General features: G+C 41.3%; 1 protein-coding gene across 1 annotated transcript in view; it reads right to left on the reverse strand.

Annotated features, from left to right (window-relative positions):
* SVEP1 (sushi, von Willebrand factor type A, EGF and pentraxin domain containing 1) overlaps positions 1 to 6,961 on the reverse strand; it is a 114,757-nt gene extending 107,796 nt beyond the window's left edge. Inside the window, exon 1 of the mRNA XM_054287487.1 lies at positions 6,443 to 6,961. Coding sequence (XP_054143462.1) covers positions 6,443 to 6,961 — 519 coding nt within the window. The remainder of the gene's footprint in view (positions 1 to 6,442) is intronic.
* Between the last annotated feature and the right edge of the window lie 9,824 nt (positions 6,962 to 16,785).

Below are 16,785 nucleotides of genomic sequence, written 5' to 3' on the forward strand. Positions count from 1 at the left end.
AGAACACAGTCTTGAGCAGCCAGAACGAAAGCAACCCAAAACCGTCACTAAATGGTTTCAGTGATGGTTTTTCACTTTTTAACCAACTAAACAACCCAAAACCACCACTGGCTCTACAATGATAGGAGCTATAACACAGAATTTTGACTCACACAGTTGTGTTAGGATTGTTGGATATTGTGATTTGAAATTCTGTGGCGTGCAGTTTTGAGCTCTGAACTAGAAAGAACAGAATGCACCTTGTTTCCAGGAAAAAACTAACCTGCATATCCTTCATCTTCAATAATTCTGATGTCTTCTAAACAGGACATTAAAAAACAGGGCATGTTATGAACGTAGATATTTTCTGAGCTCTTGCGCTATATAACTTTTAACAACTTCATCAAGACTTTGCAAAGTTGCTGGAGGCCTTTATACACTGCCATGTTGCGTGCTATACTTAACATAACAGTTGCTAATAGATCTCAGTTTGATTTAAAAAATGAAAAATCCTAGTTTTCTTGTCTGTGACCAGTCTCCATCATTAAATTACAAAGATGTTATTTGATTTCTTTAGTACTTCTCTGGTCTTCTGCTAATAATAAAAATAGGGACTCAAAAAGATTTTACTAAATACATAACCAATTTTCGTGTATTTTCAGACCAAGCAGTCACATCACTATCGACTAGTACATCTGCCAAATATTTGTTTCTTTTGTGTTTGCTTTAAGCATTTATTACTTTAAATAAGCAGGGGGAAAGAAGAAAAGGAGAACTGAATAATTAGTTCCAAAAGGACAAACACAATTCATGACCTGGCCCATCTACTGCCAGCTGTCACTGCTCAATTATCATCTGAATACTTTCCCCCCCCCCCCCCCCCCCACCTTTTCTCCAGGACTGCTAGAATTGAGCAACACTAACACAAAGTTATCACTGATAAGAGATGTCCCAGGCCAACTGGGTGTGGTGGAGTGCTTGGGAGAGAAAACCAACTCTCTGCTTAACTGTTCATACTGCCCACGCTTAGCAGAGCACCACAACTCTGAACGTTACAGCTCTTCACAGACTGCCGCTTACATTCAAGGAGGCTCTTCATCTTCCTGGCTGAGGTTGCCAGTGAGACCTTGAAGCAGAGGGATTATTATAATTTTAAAAGAGCTTTTGTTTTGGATTGTGTTAATGTCATAGAGAAGTAAGCAGTTCCAAAATTTAAGCAGGGTCCTAGTCCTACAAAGAACGTGTTGCTAAAAGCAATAGTGCTTTTAATTTCTGCACCTAGAAAAGTAAGAAAATTCTTAGCATCACAAACATGCAGCCTCACCTGCAAAATCTGACTCACAGATTCCAGTAGCATATGGAACTGCGCGACAAAGTATAAAATATGTATCACAGAACATGTAAAATAAACATTCAGAAGTTTAATGCTGAGGCTTTTGTCAGGAACTACTGCTAAATATTATGTATTTTGCTGTAAAGACCTCTCATAAGCTTAGGAAATGAATTAAAAATGAACCAACTTATTTTGTCCTGACTTCTTCAAAATTTTAATGTTGTGAATTTATTCCTTCTCTCAGAACAAATCACTCAGCAGTTTTTCTGGTTTGTCTTTGTAACTCTGAAGTAAAGCACATGATAAGACTGATTTCTCTGTGAGGGTCATAACTTTTAAGGACTGGGGATCAGAAGGGGCTTATTGTCAGACCTTTCCAAAAGAGGCTCTGAGATGACAGCAAGAAATGGTTTTCTCATGAAAAGGAATCTCTATTCCTGAAACATTTAGGATGATATCATGCAGACACCATAATGGTGAAATGTATCATTCATTGTATTGTTGGTTCCGTATTACACCCACAAGATTTGTTTTATTTTGTGCAGCAATATCTACACCAGGCTTCCAAATTACACGCTTCTGATCAGACTAAAAGGCAAGGCACAATTTTGTAAGCACAAGCACAAGAATTCCAAAGAACAGGTTTTCAATTAAAGAAAGTATTAACCCTGATTAGGCAGCCACAGATATTATGCTAAACAGAGCACTTTTTGTCTGTCCTGACCAAAAGGTCAGAGAAAAATTAACTACTTAAAAACCTCTAAAGGTAGGTATATTTCAGGCTTGGTCTGAGGGCAAGGAACAATGTGCAGATGTGCATCTTGCTTCTGACCCTGCCTTATTAATCTTGTGAACAAACCCCATGCAAGGCTGGAGTATGCAGGACCAGTACTCTTCACAACACCACACCGATTACAACTGGACACTTAGAGCTGACACCAGTGATGGTTGACAGGAGCACTACTCGCAATTTGGGAATCCCTAACTACCAGCTCTGCAATTGCAAAGGTGGCCACAGAGGTAAACCAAGTTGACTTTTTGATTTTTTTTACTACCATATCTTTAACACAGACTTTCAAAGCCATGTCAAAAACACTGTCAACCAGTCAGTTAGCTCTAGTTGACCTAAGCCATCATCGGATATTTAGAACATGATGCCAAAGATAACCTAGAAACTACTACTCTCTCATTATTAGGTGCAGATTTTGCAGAGAACATAGGAACAGAAATCCATGAACACATGTTTGATAACCAGACAATACACATGATTCTGAATGTTCACCTTTTTAGTGAGAGGGCATTACTTTTTTTCATATTAAAAAAACTTAACCAAGTACACGGTAAGAAAAGATTTTCAGTTCTTTAGCTCCAATAAATTTTTCATTTAAATTTGAAAATGAGATTCTGAATCTGAAAATGCATTGAAAACAAAAGCTAATTTTCCTAGTGGGTAACAATGTTGCATCTTGTACTTTTGTCATACAGAAGAAACAAAGCCACTGTTACTTATTTAAACAAGCATTAAATAAGCATTAGAATTGTTTATCCTAAACTGATATGTGCTTACATTCTTTTGGGGGACATTTTTTTAATATTTATTAACTGTAACACAGAGCATGGTATTTGACATGCTGGTTGGACATTCATCACACTCCCCCAAAATCACATTAGATACAAACACCAGATTTCAAAGACCAGATCCTCAGAAATGTGTAACCTTACTCTAGGTGACAAACCTTCCACTGGCATATACCTATACCTGTATTGACTTCAATGGAGTGAAGATGAATTACAAAACCAAAAAAAATTACCTCTTTAATGCAACAATTATTTTTATAACACAGAACTCCCAAAGGCTCCCTCAGCTACTCCTTTGCCGGATTTTTTACAATTGACTTGGCTGAGCCTGTCTGAGTACTGCCTCTGACTTCTGCTTGACAGTAGTGCACACTTATAACTTCCACTTCAATTACGAAGAGAAATTGTTCCCATTTTACTTCCACTGAAAGACAGAAATTAGACTATCTTCTTTTTAAAACTGTATCTTTTTAGAAGATACAATTTTATCAACACATTGCCACGTGGAGTAGTTTAAATAATTTTTATTTTCATCTTTTGTTTTTTTAGACGACCAAAACTAATGCAGCTTCAGGATGTTTAAACTGTCCATCAAAAAAGACAGTGCACCAATGGTGGCATATTTGTAACTGTGACTCTCAGCTGCTAAAACAAGAACACATTAAGCTTCCATAATTTCATGAGGACCCCTCAGTTCTGTTTCAAAGCCCATCTGGTAAAAAATGCACATCCTTCTTACAAAACATAGTGGGTGGTGTTAGCAGTGGCTATCTCTCAGGATCAGAAGCTCCAATAGAGTTGCCTATAGGTCTCTCAACACTTTTCACCACTGAGGTCTTTTGGCTTTAGTTGCATTCCTTAAGCATCAGGAAGAACACTTGCTTTAACCTGTTTGTATTTTCAATTCTGCTTTGGTTCTTTCTTGGTGTCACAACAGCTCTGTAGCTTTCCATAATGCAATAAGCAATCTGCTTAACATAAGCCGCATGTAGTTTGTGCTGTCCCACCAACTTATGCTGTGAAAAACTGAAGCCAAAGAGTTTTGAATTAATGAGCTCAGCTTCTTCCCCTTTTTAAGACTGTTTGCATGTGCCTTAAAAGAAAGACTCCAAAAATGAGCACTTGCTAGCTCAAGCATGGCACAAAATCACAAACAGGGTGGCAAACGCAAACATCAATAGAAGTTCAGCCATTCTCATCAGGATTCTGTCTCTTGCCACTGTCTCTTGTGGTATATTCGGCATATTTCTGTGAATCACATAGAATTTATCTTTAACAGTCAGGGTAGGAATGCCAAAGTGTGGTCTACATGGCAAAAGTTAGTAAGGACAGCTTTGACAAAACACAGAAACTCTGCAATAAACTTGTCTGCAAAGTACCTTTGGAGAGGATGCAAAGCTGCAGTGTCAAGGAGAACTCTCTTATGTTTTTCAAAGAAGATGGACGCTGTGTGGTTGTGCAACTGCTTTTAGGATGATGTTTTGCTGCCACAGGTTTTGAGACAGCTACTGCTATGTAAATCTTGCTCCTGTTCACTCATGTTCCCAGGTCAGACACTAACAGGCCTGATGACCTTGCAGAATTCACTTATCTCTCTGCCTCGGTGGTTTCAGTGGAACTGTCACAGATGTGAATTAATGACTTTGAGACCTACCAAAGAAGAGGGCTGCACAACGATTTAAGCGCTGGGTTTACTCTAACAGTGCACTTTCCTTCATTTTCTATTACTATAACACATAAGTGATACAATCACAGAGACTTTGTAATGCTTTGCAGATCCTTTTGAGTTTGGAAAAGCAGCAGAGAATTCTGGTCAGAAGAATAAGGAATCCCAAGTTAAAGAGTAAAAGAAAAGGAAGAATTCAAAAAAGACACATTTTAGGTAAGTGAAAGAAGAAATAATTATGGTTGTACCAAAGGGCAGTTAAAAACATACAGCAGCAGTCTAAGAGTCCAGAGGGAATAGCAGTTTCATTATACTTTAAAAACTTTCTAGATTTATTCCAACAGTAGTATTTTAAACTTAGAACAGTAATTTTCTGAAGAGTGTCTAGAAAGGAGAGTATTCTCTGAAGATGTTAATTTGTCTGACATGAAGAAATCATACCAAAGAAAACCACAGTACAGTATCTTTAACCAAGAGCTAGTAAACAGACCGGAATTTAACCTTGTCATTCTATCCTAATTTTCCCTGTCACCATGCGAATATTTTTCTTCCCACATTCTTATAAGAACACAGTGTAAAATGACAGTCATGCTGTTGCAGCCATAAAGTTTAGCTCAAGAAACTAAATTGTAGGTTTCTGAAGGGATTTTTTGTTTATTCTACTTTAAAGATATCATTAGTCAAGATTTCGTATCAAGACGACAGATGGTATTTCTTAAGCTTATATTTTGTTTTTAACGGTTATTTTTAACTTGTATCATTAACTTTTTCACACAACACCCCTGGGATGGATATATATTGAAACATGGCTTCACAGTGGAAGATCTAATACAGGGATGTGTTTTCCTAAAGCAGGTTTGGCATGTGCAGCTCTGAGCACATTTTAAGTGAACTTGCTTTCTCCTGCCAAGAGTGAAGAAGAGAATAATCTCTGCCAATTTCATATGCCCAGCAGTGACGCACCTCTTGCAATCTCGCTCCTCAGCTCCAAATGAGAATGTGTAAATGTTTCAAGACAAGTGCACCCAATGCTCATCTACAGGACACTACCAGAAATAAGATTAAAAAAAAAAATTAAAAATTGCAAATGGGACTTGGTTTGGTGGTTGTTTATGAACACAGAGGCCAAATGACAAGGAAGAGCTGGGCCTAGCCTTGTGAAAAAAGCTTCCTGGGTAGACTGGCTGTCCCTTGACCATCAACTGAGAAGTCTCCCCAGTGTGACCAAGTGCCAACACATGTCCAGGGGCTGCCTAGACCAAATTTCTGCTACGGGTCTGTATGACAGCATGAAAAGTGATTGTGTTACGGTGTCTGGAAATGCTCCTGGGGACATGCCCCTACTTACTGGTATACTGCACGCAACTTAAGGTGACCTTTGTAAGTCATCAGCAATTAAAACAGACACCTGGCAGGCAGGTCTGACAGCTAGCAGGCACTCAAGTCCCGCTGCCATGAAACCAGGCAGGCATTTCAGATGCCAGACTTGACTCATGTATCACTTCTGAAATTGAGATACGGGCTCCATGTCCCTTCAAAAAGCGAATTTCACACGTTTGTTTGCAAGGGCAGCAGAAAACATGGGAGTTGCAGATGCAGATAGCACGGGAAGATAGTGACTAATTGCTCCGACCAGACTATTCTGCATCCCACACCCCATCATACAGCCCTACACCGCTCTGCGCGGAACACCCTCGAGCAACGCAGAGAGCCACATTCCCACAGCACACCGCACGCCCCAATACCCCACGCACTCTCGCGACTCGCACCGCCGTGCCTTCCCTCGATGCCGACACGCCGCCCTGCCACAGCGCACCCCGCACGGCCCCGCCGCTCGCTCCGCTGCTCCCGGCGCACCGCGCACCCCGCTCATCGCCCCGTCTCACCGCCGCCTGCTGGAAGGCGCCCTTGGTGTAGGTGCCGCCGCCGCGGTAGGCGATGGCGGGGATCTCCCGTCCCAGCAGCGCGCACTTGTGCTGCTGCGGCCGCCGCCGCGAGATGTAGTCCACGCGTGGCACCACGTTGCTGCGCGAGGAGAAGGTGACGATGGCGACGCGCGTGGCCGCGGGCACCACGGGGAAGTCGGAGAGCAGCTTCTTGACGAAGCGCAGCTCGCTGAGGAAGTTGGCCGGACCCACGCTCGACGACTCGTCCACCAGGAACACCAGCTCCAGCCGTCCGCTGCGCGCCCGCAGGCGCCGCACCTGGCGCTTGAAGGCGCGCCCCAGCTTCTCCACTTTGCTCTCCGTCGTGTCGGGCAGCGGCGGCGCCTCCAGGGACGGCGACGCGAAAGTTGGGGCGCGGAAGAGGGCGCCCGGCTGGCCGCCCGGCCGGCCCTGCGGCGCAGCTGGCGACAGGGACAGCGACAGTCCCCCCCAGCAGCAGAGAGCCACCAGGGGCCACATGGCGTGGCGGCGGGCGCCGGGAGACGCCGGCGGGCGCTGGAGAAGAGCTGCTGGTCGCCCCCTGACGCCCCACCTCTTCTCCACTCGGAGAGGCGTCCGGCCTGCCTCTCTGCCTCCCTGCCGGCCTCCCCGCCGGCCCTCGCAGGTATCCGCGCCCTTTAATCCCCCGCGGCTGAGGCGCTGCCCCTCGCACGCCCCTCTCTCCGTTTTCCCCTCCTCGCCTTTCGGTAGCGTTCCCCCCCCCGTCCCTCCCCGCCTCCCGCCGCCCCGTCCCGCCCCGATGGGTCCCACACGGCTGGCGGGGGCCAGCCCGACCGCGGAGCGGGTGGCGGTCCCTGGGAAGCGAAGGGGGGCGGAAAGGCAGGACCCCCCGAAAAGCGAGGAGCGCCTTTTCCGCTCCCACGCCGCGCGGGTTGGAGCTGCTGCTCGCGGGGACGGAGTGAGGGCTTGCACTGACACGTGCTGAGTTAATCGTGGTTAATTCAGCCCTTTGTTTTGCGGGGAGGATGCGCCTGCGGCTGGGAGGTTTGAAGGGTCCATATGCTCAGGTCTCGCTCCTGGCTCTGTCACAGTCTCCCTCTCTTGTTCAAGGGCGCACTTCAGCCGCCTGAGGACTCAGCTTTTCAACTTTCAAGATGTAGCAATACTTTATTTATGTTCGTGTCACACAGTGACAGCGAGGTGTCCAGATACGTGAGGTGAGTGTCCACAAGGGTGTGTGCATGAAGGACAGGGACAGCACTTGCATATGTACATCAACATGTGTTTGCAAACATATACACTGACGTAGCAACAGTGACAATAAACTGTGCGTGTTATGAAAATTCCTGGTTGCCAACTGTGACATTACTGGCCATTTCTCCGAAGAGATCCTGTGCTGTCTTTAGGAGAGAGATACACTCGCAATGAGACCTCCTGCCAAATTCAGAACCCAGTACCCTTCAATCAGTCTCAGTACAGATTTAAATCTCAAGAATATTATGAGATGAGAACTTGGGTTTGTTTTAGCCATTGATTTCAAATGGAACAGTTTTCTACTGTTTCTTTATCAACTGCATTTTCGGGAGTAACTTAGTCCCAGAAAAATTCCCCTGGGACAGATTAGCCATGTAAACCTGTTGATTGCAACTTTTGGCCTTTTGTTGGTATTTTCCTTCTTTTACGTATTTTCTACTCCTCCTCTCGAGTTTGACATCACAGTGTGATGGAATACGCAGGTACATTGATTCATTTGCAAGTTCAGCCCCACATTTACATTTATGTTTGGTTGAATTATACATTCCTTACACATTGAGGCTTTTAGCTGATGGAAAATTGTTCTGATACTGTCCTTTTGACTTCCCAGCAATACTCAAATTTCACTGCAAATGGCAAGAGACTAAATAATGGAAAATATTATTTAATTAGGGAGATGATGCATCTGATGTACACATTTTACATGTTTTAGATTTATGGAGTAATCCAAGTGCTTCACAAAAATCTGTTTCTTGAGTATACTTCTGCAACTCAGTGCTTGAAGAGAAAATAGAAATCAGACACTTACAGAGGCATATGTGAAAAACAGTTCTGGTACCAAAGGGTATGCTATGTGATGGACTGATCAGTTTCTGTTCATGTTATAGTGAAATGACAGAGACAACATCATACTGGGCTACTATGAAACCTTTTTGTCTTGAAAGGGTAGCTGAAAATTGCTACAACCACTGAAGTCCTCAGCAAACTGATTTGCTCCATTGGTCTTTTGAAGATTAAGGAAATGATGCTCCAATTGCATCCGCTGTGGTCACACCACACCACTAGTACACTTAGTCTTCTCATCTATATTTCAGTAGGCTGTAAGACTGTGTTGGTCTTTGCACAAACCAGAATGAAAGAATGGAAAAGTATAGGCAAACTTGAGTGGTTTCTCAAGGTGCTCCTAACCGAAGAGGATCATTGCAGTTACAATGTTCTGCTATTACCCCTGAGTTTTCAGATCATAAAAAGTACTTTAGTCTGGGTTAGATTGTTTGAAAGCTAACTGTCAGTTCCTCTGTTTCACCCATATTTACATATTCCCAGATTCATCTTTAGAGATGCCACACATTTTAGGACTCAGAAGCAGAGGAAAGGAAGACATACTGAAAACACTTTTAGCAAAAGAAGAACAATTCATGTCAATGGCCCATTGCCTGTGTGCAATCAGGTATGACTAATGGTGAAAACACAGTAGTTAGAAATTAATAGTAGTTAATTTCAGTCTTGGTGATCTCATCAGAATTACGAATGCAAAAAAAAAACCCAGGGAGATTCTAAATTAATCCTTGATGCATATACAAATTTCAAAAGCATGTATTTTCTTAAGTCACACAGACCCTCCAGTCATGCTGCACAAAAATGCTTACTGGTTTAACAAAAATAAACGTGTACAGGGCTGCAGAGTGAACTCATCAATGCAAGATGTAAATATATCTATCACACAGGGATTTTGTAATAGTAGAGGGATAAAGAGGTGAACAGCTAAACTTTGACTATGGATACAAGGCTGAGACTCTAGCACAGTGCTGATGTGAAACAAAATCCAGGAAAATGTAAATGGCAAGAGGAAATTTCAGTCCATGGATAAATAGTGTGCAAAAGGCTTTGAAAATAATCAGTAACTTGTATTTAGTGAATAACTCTCCTAGTATATTTTCCCTTGTATGTAACACGGGTACATCTCTTTACATTGAATGGCATTCAATCTATTTGTGCAGAGAGGAGACACTAAAGCATTACAAGACACTGAGAAGTTAGCATGAGCATCTGTAGTAAAGGAACTCCAATGGTAGGAGGGAAAGAGTGAGGGCAGCCAAAGAATTCAAGTCTACTCCTAATGTGATTTAACAAAACCCTAGAATAATATCTGGAATAAACTGAAACTTAAAAGCTCGGACTCAGCATGCAAAATCCTCAAGAAAGTATTTTATCCACGAGGCTGTACCTGCAAAAGAAAAAGTTGTCTTGCAGATGGTGAAGGTCATGTATGTATGTGTAAGCAGCAAGCATTCTGTTCACTGTATGTTCACTAAGCTTTTCTGAAAGCAGCATTTTCAGGGCAAATCTCTGTTGTAATGAAACTGCCTTCTCCAAGCCTGCCTGCCAGCTTTTTACAAATCCTTTCCATGTTGGTGTGCTTAAGCCCTCTTCTTTTGATGGTCTTTTCCCTGTTGTATTCATGCATATTATTTGCTCTTTGGTTCATACTGATCTGTAGCAGATGGGGAGGTGGAGAGCAGAAGGAATTTTTTCCCACTTAAAGTGTCCCTGAAGGTCAAAATATCTGCCCTGGCCTTCATTACTTGGACACAAAATGCAGGTTTAATGTGGCTTCTGATGACAGGATACTTAAGGTGGTGCTGGACTGTGACTCTATTCCATTAAAAACAGAAGGTAATAAAAAAAAAAAATTAGATCTTGTGAATAAACTGTCTTTGTCATGTGACAGAAGAGGGCTGACCGGCCCTGAAAAGGAAAGCTTAAGAGCACCACTTCAGCTGCTTTTACAATCACATTACTGTATCTCTTTAATTGTCTTATTAAAATCCACAGACTTGGTGAATTCCAGTAATTCTTTACTGTCTCCCCACAAGATCATATGGTCATTTAACACCAGTCTGATTACTAAACAAAAGGGAAATCTTTACCCCCAGTTAAAAACCCTTCTGCAAACAAACAGTCTGAGGATTGCTGTCCTTTAGCCAAATAGCTTTTTGCTTGAATTACTCAATGAAACATGGCCAATCATCTTTCCAAATATGGAGAAGAAAAGCATTGTGTTTCTCCCCCTTCATGTTCCCCCAAATACAGCTGGACAGAGCACATCCTTGTATTCAGCCCACACAGTATTTGTGCCTGCAGAGACAGCACCACAATAGCACATACCCTACAATTTTTGAAGGAATGCAGGTCTTTTTTGTTTTTACAGTAAGGATGTTCTGCTAGCAACTTTGTACCACAGTGGAAAACCCAGCTGCCAATGAAATGTCTTCTGCAGGAATTTTACAGCATTCTAAATTTTAGTTAAACTAGAGATAAAATGACAGCTTAAGACCAGAAATCAGAGCCTGATGTTAGTTAAGCTTGTTCTAAGACTCTCTTTGTGCTCAAGCACACAGCGTCCATCTGGGGAAACCTAACACAGTATGTAGCTAGCAGAGCTAGGCTTTCTTCCCCTTCAGCCTTTGCCAAGGTGCAGGATTACTCTGTGCTGTCCACTTCTCCTTGCAGATGTCAGGGGAGCATTTCAGCAGGGGGTGTTTAAGGAACTGTATGAGGAGGAAAGCTTTCAGGAACAGCATTTACAGAGCAGGGGTAGAAATACTTTCAATCTCTTTACATGAAAGCAGCAGAGCTGCTGTTCTAGGAAAAGGGGAGAAAGAAAGGGCTTTGGGGAGTCGCTTCATCCTCTTTCTTCCTGTGCCTTTAAGGAGAAAGAACACATCCACCTCCTGAGTGCATCTTCTCCTCTTGGCTGAGAACCTTCACCTCCCAGTGCTGCTTCATTCATTGCCCCCAGACTGGAGCAAAGATCAAGCAAGGCTGCAGTCTTGTTGCAAAGCAGGGTCTGCTCTTGGAAGCTCCCTATGTTAGAATGCATTGCTGCAACACACTGTCTCAGCACTTTTGGACAGTTAAAATTTAAAATTTTTTTTTTGTGGCAATAGTGAAAGGAGGAGAGCATTATACAGGATGCAATGTGCATTCAGTTCTGAGGAGCCAAAGTTAAGCTATCAAGATCTTAGTCATAAAATCTGAGAGGATTTTTTTGGCCATTTTAGGCCTCAGTTGTAAACAGAACATATGGAGGAAACAAAGAATTTTCTATAAATATAAGAGTATTCTCAAGAAGGAGGAATAAAAGGAGATTAAGCTCTTAAATTATCACTTTTTTATCATCAAAAGTTGGGAGAGATACTTTGCAATCCTTTCAAATACCAGTAATTCACTGGCTGTAATTATTTTAAGATAAATTTTCCAGGACTAGAAACTTGAAGTCCAGACTTCCCACATAAATACTGTTTAAACACACACAAATTGAAGGCAGTCAGTTTTGATTTACACACACAGATCCCATTGACACCTCTGGGAGTTCTGACACAGACTGAAGAGAATACATAGCACTTAAATGAGAGCAAAATGTCTGTCCACATGACTTTGGAAAAAGATCATTATGTAGGAGGAGAAGTGTCAGTCTGCCAAAAATTGCTCCTTTCAGGCAGAGGTCTGTGCGTTTTAGTCTTCAGCAGAGCAAACAAGCATTTGAATGAGCCAAATTATGGGTTATTAGTTCAAGTTACAAAAAAAGAAAAACAAGATTCGTATTGCTTCTCAGTATTCAGACAATGATGAAGTTTAGTCATAAGAATTTTGTTTTTGCTGGTGGACAAGCCCAATGTACAATAAGGATATCATATGGCTAGCTTCCAAGATTAAAAAAAAAGGTAGGCAAAATCAAAACATCTGCTGGTCTCTGTTTGCACAGCAGATGTTCACTACACTTCTAAGCTAAGCTTTTCAGAATTCATGAAGCATACTTTATCCATAAGCACACAGTCAGTCTGTCTTTGACCTACAACATTCATGCTAAAGTGAGTGTATTTTGCCATATTCTACACCCTGAAGTTTGTGCTGTATGATTTTTGAAACATCCAGGCAAACGCTGAATGTGAGAAAAACATGGAAGGCACCTTTGGTCATAAAAGATAGGTTCATATTCAAGGTAACTTGAGATTCTGAAAAATCCAGTGGGACGGGACAAAAGATGTAGACAAAGTCTGTAGGGTGAAGCCTGACATTTTTTTCTCCTGAATAGGCTGATGCAATTAAAAAATAGTTTTGGTAGACAGACTATTCCAGGTTGCTTTTTCCAACCTTGCTGTATATTTTAGCCTTGAAATACAAGGGCTTTGTCAGTCTTTCACTCTGCTAACTTATAGCATAGAGGTACTGCTGATTGAGCATGTGTCCTTCTCAAGATGTTCTGCACTAACCCAGCAGAGCAGTACTCTGGGATAATGAGGGTAAATTTCTAAACTCTTTTTGCTATGTCCAAAGCATCTAAGAAATGCCCTTCACAGACATGACTGGAAAGTGCTTTTCTGAATGAGTAGTGCAGTTCTGTAATTTCCAGAGGTCCTGAAGTTTAAGGAGCAAGGGAAAGAAGGTTTGGGGCATGCAGAGCACTTCTTCCCAATTGCAACTGAAATGCACAAGCAGGAGAAGTGTGACTTTTAGCTGTGGTTAAAGAAAGGACTCCAGTTTCAAGGGAAACAGCTACCTTATTAAAATACACACAACTTCTAGTATTGCATATGATTATGAAATATTTTGGATGTGCATTTACGTTACTATGATGAAAATACTGCTCTCAGACAAGAAATTATCTTCAGCTTGGTAGCAACAACTGAAGAGAGGTGTGATGGTGTCGTGGTTGCAGAATTGTGTGAGTGCCTTTGCCTGGGGAAGCCATGAGGTTGTGGCCTACCCATGCCATCATGGTTTTTTTCCTGGTGGTTAATATCTTTTTATGGGTAAAAGACCTTCTCTTTTTGTTACTATTATTAATATTGCTGTTGTTATGGTGCATGTCTTATTTCACTGCTTTGTACTTTCTAGAAATTGTTACCTCAACCCATAGTCTCTGCTTTTGTCCCTCCCTTTACCAGAAGGGGTGGGGAGAAGGGGAGTCGCTTACTTGGGGTTTAATTTCCAGCTAGTGGAAACCAACACAGAAAAAGGGATAGGATAATATATTATGAGGAAAAACAGAGTTGATGAACAGAGAGAGACTTCACTATCATTTCTAATAAAAAAATTACATGATATTAGGTGAATATGTTGGGACCTCTCTTAAAAGGAGATGCTTCACACACTAGTGTGTAGTGAAGCACTTGAACTCTAAGCCATGTAGAAATACAGAGGATGCCTCAACATTTGTGTGCAGAAAAACTGTGGAATAAAAATTCTCCCAGTGCCAGTGCAAATATATCTCTTCCACCTCTGAAAACATGAAGTGCTGTACCCTAGATTTTAAAAGAGTATTTACTATACTTGCCTATCTTTAAACTGTTTCCAGAATATGTTAGTTAAAAGACTTGCATACAGCCAGATGCTTATTCCAGTCTGATATGGCTCATTATATTCATACTACCTCACTTTCCCTCTGTATAGGAGTTTTTATTCATATTACCCACAATATTATTTTGAAATTAAGCCAACCCAGGACTGAAGATGTGAGAAATTGAAATGCTTTCAGAATTACTGTGATACACATCTAGGACAAAGAGCTCTTACAATCACAGTGCCACAAGAAGGAAAATATACAAGGTTTCTCTTACAGAAAGAAGTGTAAGTTCCTTAGCTAACTTCAGGGACAGCAGTAATAATTAGCTTTGAGCTCAGGATGGGAGAAGACAAAAACTGAAATGAAAGCTAGATCAGCAGAAAGGTCCAGTTACCTGTTTTACACATTAATGAGGGCAGCATTGGGGCATCCCAGCCAGCAGTCATCTCACAATACTGGGACAGCTGGAAGAGTGTCAGCAGTCATCTGCTGCATCTTTTCTGTCCTAACAGCAGGTACACTCAGCACCCCAAGAGCTTACAAGTCTTGTTTGAAGTCGTTCACGCAACCATGCCACATCCCTTTTGTCAGCCTATCAGAAGTTAAAGCAAACAGAAAGGAGGACATGCTGTGTTTTGCATTTGGCTCCCTCGCCCACTTAAAATCACACTAAAGATTTATATGTTTGCAGCAATTAAACTAAAAAAGTGTTTGGAGTAAGCTTAAGGTGTCTTTAAGCAGTCTGACCTATTTGGTTCATGTGGGTTTTTTATTTTCTGGTTGAAGGGACAATCAGGTTATAGCCTCTTATTGTTAACAGTCCAGTGTCTCCATTCCTGCCTGGTTAAGGAGGTTGGATAATACTAAGATTTCAGCAAAACAAAAATAAACATCAGGAACTCAAACTGAGACTCTGTGTTCTAGGACTAATTCTTCCATGCATATTCAAGTATAGTTCATATTTATTATTGATGGAAATTTTGTCAAAGTAAAGTCTAAGAAAGGCACCAAAATTTGGATGGACTTTGGAAAGCAGTGAAGCCAATGGAGACATGGCAGTTGACACCATTTTGGATTCCCAGATTTGAGTCTGAAGGTAATAATCTAAATGTTATACCTGTATTCTTTTGTGTGAAGGAAAGAATTGCCTTTCTGTCTTCACGCCTATATGTCCATGTAAGTGACGGCCCTAAGTCTGTCTGTCTGGTGCAAGAAGACACATCAGTGTGATGAGCTCCACACTTAGTGTACTCCTCTCTCTGTGCAGTAATCATGTCTGGAACCATATCTTGCTTTTTACCTTTTCCATGGTCTTGTATTTTGTCTACTTGTCACAAAGATTTTCTGTGCATGTGTCAGCAGATCAGTATTGCATGGCTAAAAAGGAGATAGATGAATTTAGTTCAGTCAGCATATGCTCTCACTTCTATTGTTTCTGATATTGCCATTAGATGAATTTTCTCAGCATGTAAAGCATGATCCTCAAATTAAATAAAATAATAATTATTTTCAGAAAGGAAATCAATAAAGTTAATTGCTATCTCCTTGAAAAGTGTATGGTAGAAGATGATTTGTACCATCTTTTGTCAATGGACAACTAGTAATAAAAACTCACATACTACTTTGAAAAAATTACCCTATGTGTCAGTACAGCCACTATCCATAAAAATATATTGGGAAAAAAGATGTAGAATATATTTCTTGGAATAAATTTACTGTATGTTGTATAAAACCTATTTTTGTTATAAACAGGAATAAATTTTTTTCCCCCACTGAAATTATCTGAGGTGTGCAAAAATTAAGTAATGACGAAAAGTCATATCTAATCAACTTAGTGGTACTACTCTTTCATTTTATAAAGCTATTCTACTTACATGTACCTTTGTACTCTCTTCTTGTTCCAGGCATAGTTAACTGAATCTGTATTTTAAAGCCATTGTAATTTCATCTGGTTTTTCAGTGCCATGTTCACTGAAGTCTTTATTATTCAATTGCTGGTTTATTTTGCATTAGACAGCAAGTTTTGGGAGAGATTTGGTCTAAGGATCTCCATTCTCCATGTCATCCGTGAATAAACAGTCTGTCCCTATAGCAAGTGCAGTGGGCAAGGACAGCAATGCCCAGGGAGGGAAGAGCTTTGGCTGAGGGTGGCTAAGCAGAGAGGATTTCAATGTGCTTCAGCAGTGTCTCATCCTAAGACAGAGCTGTTATCAGCACCATGCACTTAATCGTGCTGCAGGACCGAGATCAGCTTCAATTAGAATCTGCTTCTTCTTGCAGCTTTGCAGTCTCCATCATCAGGGATGTTACAAGCCCATGGTCAAGGTGAATTATGACAGCTTGGTGGATCCTGGTGTGACTGTCATAGCTTATGCACCTCTGAGAGAATCAATCAATTTAGAGTTGCCTCAGATCAAATCTCTTAAGATTATATGAATTGAAGCTTTAACCACAGGTGTTCACCAGAAACCTAGACTGGAATCATCTTACAGCAGTGTGGAGAACTTATCTTACAGGATATAAATGATACCTACTCATATGTGGGAAAGAAAATTCCAGGGCTTGTTAGCAGTAGCCATTAGGTAGGAACTGAAGATCCTGAATCATAAATTCTATGTGGAAGTATTTTGGCTCTTTTGCTTTTTTCTTTCCTTTCTATTGGTGGTTCTCCTTCCAAGCTTTGCATTTTCCTTTCTCATCATTTGACTGTACACACAAAATATACGCGCTTGATTTTACT

Source organism: Melozone crissalis, unplaced genomic scaffold (assembly GCF_028551555.1).
Source record: "Melozone crissalis strain CALT ecotype California unplaced genomic scaffold, PUWL_Pcris_2 ptg000005l_1, whole genome shotgun sequence".
Classification (NCBI taxonomy): domain Eukaryota; kingdom Metazoa; phylum Chordata; class Aves; order Passeriformes; family Passerellidae; genus Melozone; species Melozone crissalis.